This window comes from Uloborus diversus, chromosome 1 (genome assembly GCF_026930045.1).
Source record: "Uloborus diversus isolate 005 chromosome 1, Udiv.v.3.1, whole genome shotgun sequence".
Taxonomy (NCBI): domain Eukaryota; kingdom Metazoa; phylum Arthropoda; class Arachnida; order Araneae; family Uloboridae; genus Uloborus; species Uloborus diversus.
The window spans coordinates 37928682-37939633 of NC_072731.1; the positions used below are offsets into that span (position 1 = coordinate 37928682).

The 10952-nt window shown below is 29.5% G+C and overlaps 1 protein-coding gene across 1 annotated transcript; it reads right to left on the minus strand.

Moving 5' to 3' along the window:
- Nucleotides 1-519: 519 nt before the first annotated feature.
- On the minus strand, nt 520-8100 carry LOC129234362 (leucine-rich repeats and immunoglobulin-like domains protein 3). The gene is made up of 4 exons (XM_054868356.1): nt 7995-8100; nt 6156-6440; nt 3601-3720; nt 520-683 (listed from the first exon to the last, which is right to left on the minus strand). The coding sequence occupies exons 1-4, from the start codon at nt 8098-8100 to the stop codon at nt 520-522; spliced, it is 675 nt and encodes a 224-aa protein (XP_054724331.1).
- Between the last annotated feature and the right edge of the window lie 2852 nt (nt 8101-10952).

Here is a 10952-nt window from a genome sequence, read left to right on the forward strand (position 1 = left end):
ACTTTTTTTTTTTAAATCAAGGTTTAGGAACTCTCACGTTTTAGAGTTAAAAAAAAATCGGCAATGTAGTACATCCCAAACCATCGGCAAAACAGACTGTATCTGCAACTTCAGTTACATGCAGTGTGTACCTGTGACAAGAAGATCTAAGAATGGAGTTGCTAGTTTGATGCAAATTATATGTAGCAATGAAAAGGGGCATCAGCAAAATGTATAAGCAAAATAAAAGATTTCTCTTTAAATTCGTACTTTGTTCCTTGTTAAAAACTACTTATGTGTTCCAACGTGTAAGTTATGTTTCCATAAAAATGCAAAGGTATTCGATCTTTACTAAGTACTAATAGAGGTATTATCCAACTGTTGTATCAATCAAAATATGTATTTTTTCATTTTTTGATATTTAAACGTTAAAATACAGTGCTCTAAAGTGGTGTTTAATTGTCGTAAAAAATGAACAATTATAGAATGAGAGAAATAAGTAGGTAAAAGATTAAACACACACACACACACATGTGCTAGTTAAGTCCTACCACGTATGGTTATTGTAAAATTAGTTTGTATCGCTGGTGGTATTCCATTGTCTGCCGTGCATTGATAAGTTCCAGCGTCATTGTAAGTGACTGATGGTATCCTAAAGTCCCCGTTCTGGTTGAAAGTGAAGTTCACTCTTTCGTACGAAGAGCCTAGAAATTTAAAAAAGTGATTAAGTATAAAATGCAAGGCAATTTATAATTTCTTAATAAAATAAATGCGATGTTTTTTTTTCAGTATTTTCTTTTAGAAAACTGCATTATACAGATAAATATTTTTGCTAAGAAAGTGCCAAAAAGAAAAATATCAATTTATTTTACTTATCTATAATTTAGCAAAGATGAATGAAACCAAAACGATTTAATAGTTTCAACTAGAGTAAGTCCGGCAATCTCGCCCCACCTAAGAAGAAACTTTATTAAAAAAAATATAATGACGAAAAATAAAAAAAATATCCTCTGCTTTCTTTTAATATAGGTACAGATAATGTGCAAAATTTATTATGACCAGAAATTGCGAAGTGAATTTTGTATTGTAAAAAAAAAAAACTACTTTGGGGCATATTACCTTGACAGTCAGGCAATTCGCCCCACTGCATCAATTTAAATGCCCCACTTGAGGTAACATAACCAAACAAAAAGTATTAACAGTTAACTAAATGAATGCAAATCAATAAGAATCATAATACGAGCAACGTAATGATATCTAATTTACGCAAAAACAAAATTCTTAATGCGTTTCATTTATGCGTTTTAATGCTTGTAACATGTAATAAATTTAGAAATTAGAAAAAAAAAACTACTGTGATTTTTAACATACTTCAACACTTTCAAAATTATTTTACTCAGTTCTAGTTTTTTAAAATTTACTATGCATTTGTGGTAAACGAAAGCTATAAAGAATCAAATTTCATTAAGCTGCAAAAAGTTTCATAATGCATTTATCTGTTGATAAAATAAAAAAATAATATCAATTTCTTAAAAATAAATTTACACTATACACTTTTAAAATAAAATCAACTGCAAGTAGCATCGCTACATAGGAAAATGAAAACGATGCTAATTTTTTTTCTTCTTTAATAGTTTTTAAACTGAGTGTACAGAAATACAGCGACGTATACTATCCCGAATCACATCAACTCGGAGTTACAAGGTCTCTTACTTTTTATCACATGTCAAAGACTGAATGCATTAGAAGAATTCTTTAGCGGCTTCATTGCGCTTTTATACACAACTAATACCAAATTAAATCTGTTGTCGATTAGCTACCAGTGATATTCATTAATCAATCAAATATCAGACGTTTATATATCATTCGTATGAACCCAAGCATCGGTAGCTACCAGTTTTTCGTAAGCGTCTCTTACATTTTTATACTCCTTGCTAAATAGCACTGACTATCATATATGAAAAGATGATGTAAAGTTTAATCTGATCTCGTGACGTGTATTAACGCGCAATTCTTAAATTTACGTTACCAACATTTGTTTATCACAACGATGAAATATGAATTGAAAATACTGTGTTCGATTTACTTAAATTCTATATAATTACACGGCTCTCTCTCGGTCCCGTCTATACTGTAACTTTGACACATTACTGTTTTATACATCTGAAAAGTAAGAATAATGTTGCGACCTAATGGTTCCCCTCAAACCAACCTATGGTTTTAGGTGCAAAAAAAATTCTGAAATATAAGGGTGTCAGTAAAAAGCATTAAATCGGCCAGAAATAAGTTAGTTGATTGAGAAAAAACGAAAGTATATATAATTAATTTTATCAACACTGAAAATAAGTAGAATTTTAAATATTTACTAAAAAATGGATTGCAGAAGTCGTTTATATTTTATTCATTAAGTGTTTGAACACAATGTGAACGGATAATATTGTCAATGGTTTGGGGGGGGGGGTAATCATGTCCCCATGACCCTTCCCTTATATCCGATCCTGACAGGGGTTGCGACTCACAGGTTGGGGACACCGATGATTTGAAGCAACATTTTTATCAATTAAATAAGTGTGTTTAGCAATAAGATAATATTGTGTTTCATTTAATAGAAAAAATATAAACCTCAGAAAAGAACTCTCTAATCAAGAAAAAAATTCGTCTTAGTTTTCAGTTTTTCAAACATTTTGTAAGCTTTTTTTTCTTTTTTTTTTCAATGTTATGACTAAATGTCCTTAAATATTTCTTTTACATTTAAAAATAAAAACTTCCTAATGCAAGCACGATTGCGATCAAATAGTTTTCTGGCGAAAAGAAAATAAATAATTCTCGGATTTATATCAACACAAGTAAATAATATTCAACGTGGGGCACATTACCCTGTCAATTCATCAGTGGGGCGAATAATCTGTAATCAGTTGGGGTATATTACCTTTTCGTTAAGGTTAATCGCCCCACCACCTCTTGTTCAAATATCAATCCAATTTTACTGCAATCAACGGTAAGAGCCTTCTTTATGATGTTCTCTTATTGTATAAACAGATAATTTAACAGAATATTGGAACGTTAGTTACTTTAACAAAAGTTCTTAAAAGATAGATCAAGCGTTAAACTAACTTAGATCAAGCGTTAAAAAGTGTTGCTCTTTTCTTTAATTTGCTATAACGTGTTTTTTCTAGAAATTGTTTTCATATTTCAAACTAAAAAAAGAATGTGTTGACGTTGGAAAGTTCAGTAACATTAAAACTTGGAAACAAAAACGTAATGATGTTATACTTATTTAATTTATGACCAGGGCTGTCAGTGTTTTTTTTTTTTTTTTACAAAACCCAAAATTTGCCTCACGATATTTCCAAGACTTAAGAAAGGAATCCTTTGATCATGAACATTATTCAATTTTATGTGGAGGATGGGGTGAGGGGAAGAGTATTTTTTCTTTTGCCTTTGGGCGTGGCTCTCATTTTTTGGGGGTCTTCCTTTTATTGGGGGTACAGGTGCCATTACTCTCAAAGACATGGCTACTCCTTGGTAAAGTAATTGAAGAAGAATAATATAGAGCAGAGATTTACTCTTTAAAATAAAAATGTCATCCGTAAAAAGAAAAAAAAAAGAAGCTAAACATACCTGAGTATTTTTTCCATAATATTTTCGGTTTGGGTGAACCAATTGCAGAACAGAATACATTAATGGAATCACCAACTACTGTGGTAACATCGCTGGGTTTTTGTACCCATTTAGAAGCAGCTAAAACAAACAGATCAACTTTTAAATATTTCGTTTATTCAAATACTTCAGGGCGGTCATTTCAAGCTCGTCAGTTTGCGAGATCGAGATTCTCGCTCACGTGATCGGTTGTGATGTAGAAATGTCGCAAAGTAGTATTCTAATCTACTCGAACCTAGCCTCAAGCTATGTTCGAGTAGATTAAAAAGCTACTTTGGGACATTTCTACGTCTTAACCGATCACGTGAGCGAGAATCTCGATCTCGCAAGCAGACGAGTTTGGAATGACCGCCCAGCGCTTTTATTCGTCACTTGTACACGCATTAGTTTGATATACAACTGTTTATGCTACCTCTTTAAATATTAAATACCACTTTCAGTTAATTTATATGTACGAAGACATTATTTTTTTTAGTAACCTCCTTCTCCCGAACTCTGGAAAACAACACAACTGTACTACGGTGTGCAGGTAAACGGCAGTATCTACAGAAAATGAGTTTTCGAGATATTTGAAGAAATGTGTGGTAGATTGAAAACTAACTATAAGAAAATGTTGGAATTAGACGTTTTTTTCGCACCTTTTTTTCAACGGAAACCAAATAAGCGAGCTTGTACAATAAAGATAACGTACAATAAATGACAAAAATGAAAAAAAAAAGGAAAAAAGAAAAAAAGAATGAAAAATGAAAAAAACTTGCAGTTACTGCCTTTTACCTGCACACGGCAGTGTAGTAACTGAAATGGTATTATGTAGATTAGTGTTTCTCAACTTTTCATAATTCACGAAGCGGTAGACATTTCTGAAAAAAAAAAAAGTTTGCGGATGTTTAAGGGCTTTTTTTCTCAAAGAAATGTTTACTTAAAAACTTTACTGAAATTGACTTCTAGAGATTTTTATCGTAATTTACTTGCAATAATTATTTTACCCAAACAAAGCAATTGCTATAATTTGTACACTTAAGTGAACAGTATATTATGCAAAGTAAAATAAAAGAAAAGAGAATAATATACAAATGAAAGATTATTTTTTAATTGATTTAATAATTTATTTATTTTTTGCAAGGAAATGTTCTTTTACGTGACCAGGAAACAATCCAGATAACCGAGGACCGATGTCGGTCCGACGGATCACCGTTTGAAAACCGCTATTAAAAATAATCTTAAATGTCCATGTGGGTTTGATTTTTGCGCATTGCAATTATATACATACAATTTAGTTTTAAAATTGTGAATGCATTTATTTATTTTTATTTAACTGAAACAATAAGGCATGCATAGTGTTAATCAAAGTATCACAACATTTATAAATATTTAAAATGTGGATAAACATATATCTTTCAAGAAAAGAAATGTCATTGCTATGATGTACACACGTTTAATTAAGAATACTTTTAATATGTTTTCAAAGCGGGATAAAAAATATTGTTTTGTACATCTTTATCTTCATTTAGGAAATACCCAAAAAGATATACTTTCTTGGTTAAAAAAAAAAAAAATGCACAGAGACAAGAATAATGTTCTGGTTCAAATGGATCAAAACTATAGGCAGTCAAGAATTCAGAAAACGGCGAGGGATAAATTACCAACAAGTAACTTTTTTTATGTTTACGCCTTCAATTTAATCTTACATACTCAAATTTTTCTTCCTTAATATTCTAATCAGTTTTTCACTGCACTGTTTTAAAAATATACTTGCCGAAAGAGTTTATTACTTTCAAGTATTCTTATATAGCAAAAGCGATATTTAAAATCTACTTAAAAGTGACTAATTCTGTAATAAATATATTTGTCTTCAATTATGACAAGAAGGCAATTTCAGAGCCGCATGTTTAGTTTTGCCCATTTTGTTTAAATTTCGATCACAATATCTTAAGCAAAAGGCGATCATTATAGACATTTCGTTGCAACACGGAACATTTGAAACTATACAAACCTATAAAACGGCGGGAGTTTAGTAAAACTTAACAACCTGTCATAGTAAACAATACTATATTGGAAACCAGGTTCCCTCAAAGTATCTAATGCATCTTCCAGTGTCAAACATAATTGTTATAAACTCAATAGCAATTGTTTCGAATGGATGAAGAACTTAAAATATGCAATCAGATATGTTATTTAATTTGAGTCACGTCTTTGGTTCTTAAATTTATTTCACTAATAAATTATTCTTGTTCTTGTTTCTTTTATTATTATTATTATTATTATTATTATTATTATTATTATTATTATTATGGAATTCAAATAGACTGAAGACTTCCAAACAAATTATTTAATTATTGATCTTGAGCTCCGAAATAATTATTTTTGACATTATGTTTTTATAATTCAAATAACTAAAGAGACTTTTTATCAATCCAATAATAAATGTAATGTTTATTTGGCAGGTATAAACTTATTTACTTAAAAATAATAAGCCAAAAAGTAGAGAAATAGTCATAATTTTAAAAAATATTTACCTTTAACTGTAAGAGAGGCTGTATGGTGGCTGCTGCCAAAGTTATTTTTTGCAGAACAAGTATAATTTCCATCACTTGAGGTAGACACTCCATTTAGAATAAGGACAGATACAACAGGGCTGTTCTCAATGTTAATGAGATTATTAGACGTCTGTAGTTCCTCACCGTTTTTTTCCCATGCAAATGTAATAGGCTGTGCACCAGCTATTGTTAAGCACATGACAGAAACGATGTCACCCTCTTTGATATTGTCTTCGAAATTGAAAACTTTAATAACAGGCATATCTAAAAGATGATAATATTCTTAATATGCAGAAAAAAACTTCATGATTTTTATAAAAACCAAATTAAATTAATATTTTTTTAGTTTTACAATCCAATACAATTAATTTCATATTTTAAATGGATGAAATGAACACAATTTTCTTATCTGTTTAAATAATGCCGTTTTCTTTTCAATAAATTACTTCTGATTAAAAAGTTATACTAGATTTTTAAATATATTAAAGTAAATATGATTAGTATTATTATTTTTTTTGGTAAATATAATTTATCGCTTTGAAAGTGCTTTAAAAAGGCAAATACAATAAAAACAACTCGTCTCAATCAAGTTCATATGCGTGAATGCAGAATAAAAAATTTTTAGCCTGAATATAAAATTTCTTAGTTAAAATGATGAAAAAATTAAAATGAGCGTGTTATTAAAAGAAAAATAATTTTATCCGGGAATATTTTTCAAAAAAACGATTCACGAACGCTTGAAAATGTAACATTGTAAAATATGTTAGAAATTCATCTAAGGAATTTTCAAAGTGCTAGTTTATAAATCTAAAGTAAGTTTAATTTATTCATTTTTTACTGAATGGCATTAATCATATACATATGTGGTTCGTGAATATTTAAAAGTTGCTTACACACAATCTTAACTTTGTAATGTCACGTCTATAATAATAAGTGTAACCATAACAGTAAAAACATTAATCTTTCTTTTCAAAATGATACGTGATCCAGAAATAGTTTCACTTTCTTTAACACTTTGGTCATTGAGCTTATTTTACAGGTAATGACTTATAAATTATAGTAATAATTAAGAAAAGAGCTATTTCCATTCAATCCGTGTTAAGTACGGATATGTTATCCACAAAATGACAATTCTGGTAATTAAAAAATAACCTTTAAATATGAAAGAACTCATATTTTGTTTGCTATAACATGAATGTAAGACTAATTAAAAAAAAAGTTTTGTATGCATTTTTCAAAACATTCGCTAAATTTTGAAAAACATACTGTTTTTCTTAAATCTTAATGGAATTTTTATTGCTTAACCTTAAATCATCCAAAAAGGTAAAGTTGTTAAAGAGAGTGTTGGGAATGTTTTTTTTTTATATATATATATATTAAAAATAATAATAATGAAATTACGACATTTTTAAAATATAGATGTGAAACCTTATAACGAAACGCATTATTCTTTGTTAAAATTCGTCTAAAACGATTTTCAGACGATATACAGAAAGACTTTCTAGAATTTTTTACGTTTTTTTAGCAATCGTACGTTAGTTTTTAACAATCATCATAATAGTATCGCAACAGCTCTATACCAGTTTATCAATTTAAAGAAACGCCTAAGTACCAAATATATTTTATTAATTCCGCTCTTGTAGAAAATTATAGAGAGTGTGAAAAAACTTAAGTTCATTGGCATACATTTTAATTTGAAATGATTGAAATTAGCTATTAAAACATAGTTAAATAATAATTACTTTCATTCAAAACATATCATATCAGTATTACTTTAAATATCTAACGAATTTGGAATTAAAAATATATAAATCTTACCTTTAGCTACACATGTAGAAATCAGCAAAAGCAGCTGGAAGCACACAGAAATACCGAACCTGTTCCGTTTGTCCTTATTGGAAGTGTCAGGATGATAAATCAACATTTTTAAACAGTCAAAAAGGAATACAGTTAAAAGACTTTATGTTGGGTAGATAACATGCAGGTCAAAAAAACGTTGTAACTTCCCTAGGAGATATTCCTAGTAATCTCTTTAAAAACTCCCAAATAATATGGCGTTCAGAACTTCATACAATATTAAGAAATAGCAGACACTAGCGCCACACTTTGACAAGTTTTAACACTAAATTAAACATAGTTTCAGTGATTGACATAAAACATAAAAAATAAGTATTTGTTTGACAGCAAATTTTTTGACCAGCGTTAAAATATCATCATAGTTTCACTCATATTAACCTATGATAAAAACAACTACTTAAAAAATGTTTCTGGTAAAAATGCTTTTAATTTAAACCGTTACATTATTGCAAGTACTTTAAAAACAAAAGAAGCATTTATTGACATTTGAATTAACAACTAAAAGCAAAATACTATGCACAAATATTTTACTCAAGATGCACAATAACAAGTCATACCACGGACAAATATTGAAAAATTGCTCTTTATGGTATCCGATATCCCATTATAGGCTGAACATTCATACAATCCAGCGTCTTCATAGGATATTGACTTGATCGTCAACTGGTTACCGGTTTCGTTTTTGTATAGTCTTTTTTGAGTAGAGGATTCAGAAATGATGTTGTGGCCTGTAAGACAAATAGAACGTAAGTAAATTAAAGTTATCCATAATATTGCGTGTAATAAAATTTGTTTTTGAATAAAAAACGTTTTACAACCCTTGAAAATAGACTGCACTTAAGAGCAAACAGCCCGACTCTTCCCTATATCGATACTATGTTTGTCAGATATTTTATAACCTATATTTTTATAACCTATATTTTTCTAAAATATTTTAATTTATAGTATGTGACCATTGATCGATGTTTTTGCGCAATCAAAATTGCTTATTTATTTTGGTTTACAGCGGCTATTCGCTGTCATTTATTTTTTTCATTTCCCTTTTTCATGGGGGAAAGAATATCTTTCATATTGTGATCTATTCATTGCACTTGTGTTTTCACATCTGTAATTTACAAAATTATATTGAACCTAGAACACTTAGATACGACTCTTATGACTGGTTATTTTTCAAATTATAACTATTCAAAAAACGTATGCTAAAGATATTTAAACGAAGTAATGATAATATTTTTATTTTCATTATTCAGCTTTAAAGAAAATAACTTTTTTGTTTAAGTGGAATTCCACGGTATTTTTGACATTTATGTAGACTCCGTAACGTGACCTTTTTTGCCATAACTTTTTAATTTACTGTTTGATTAGCATATTATTTTATTTTGATCTTTTTCTACCAACACACCAGTTCAAATTAAAACAATTTACAAATCAAACGGTAAATTCAAAAGTTATTGCAAAAAAAGGTCACGTTACGGACTTTACAAAATGTCAAAAATACCGTGGAATGCCCCTTAAACATTATTTTTTAACAGTATCTTTTATTCATAATTGCAATGTGCACATTTCTTACTGCATAGAAAAAAATACATTTTTACTGCTATTATTTTAGTTTAATAGTGTGTAAAAATATCTAATCTTCATAATATCTAATTTTTATATGTTTATCAAATTTAATTACAAGTATCGCTTTTAAAGAAAGCAATAAGCTAAAAATACCCGAATAAAAATAACAATAATAACTAACATTAATCATGATGTATAATGCTCAACCAAAGTTTTTCTCATGATAAATCGAACTTTGAATGCAATACACTAATTTTAAATATTAAACCCATGAGTATGTAAGTATATTTTTATCGATTCATCTATGTCACTCTAACTTTTTCAAGTGCCAGAGAATAGGAGGGGGGGGGGGGGTATATACAAAGGAGCCAAGTATTGATAGATTCGTAATTTTTCGGACAGACCGCCCTAGGCGGCGAGGTCAAAGGGGTTGCAGTAGGCGGCTAGTCTAGAGGGCGTGGTGGTTAGTAGTTAAGGAAAAACAGGAAATTTTTTTTTATAAAATAATAGTGAAAGTTTTTGTGTCTCTCAGTATTTAATGAGAAATATTTATTCCGTAATGAATAATTTTTTGAACATTTTAAATACATGACATTCCGGCTTAAAAACAGTTTAAAACGCCTCCCCTTCACCCCCCCCCCCAAAAAAAATAATAATAATAAAATTAAGAGAATATGATTCAAGACGTTTGTAACATAAGAATAAACAAAATCAAATGAATCTTGTATCACCTAATATTTAGTACTTCCCATTAAGATACAGAGTTAATTTTAAATTGAGATTTCTTTCTAGCCATTTTACTTTGATGTACCTAGTTGAGATCGCAGTATTTTCAAAAGTATGAGGTTGTTCATTGACATTGTTAACGTGCATGCTTACTACGCAACAACAAGAGAATGCTATGCTCACCGTGACTATAAGGAAATGACACTAAAGCTTGACCGCGGAGAGACGGCGTATGACCTTGAATAGAAAACTCATTTGTATCATTTGCAACTGGTAGAATCAGCCAGAAAGTCGTGATTAGTAAGAAGCACGTTCTCGATGATCCCATCTATTACAAAAAAAAAAAAAAAAAACTATTACGAATGATACAATTGTTTTTGCCTCAAGGTCATCCACCATCTCTTCATGATCAAGCTTTAACTAACGAACGTGCTCAAACAATCATCCAAAACATTACACAAAAAAAAAAAAAAAAAATACGGATCCCTATGCAGCACTTGTCCACTCAATTTTGAGAGCAAGGAAAACCCTTACAATTATTGCATGCAAATATTCTTTAATGCATTAATGGAACTTTGAATATCACCATTTGACATTCTAAGTAATATAGTTACTTGACTTAAAAAAATC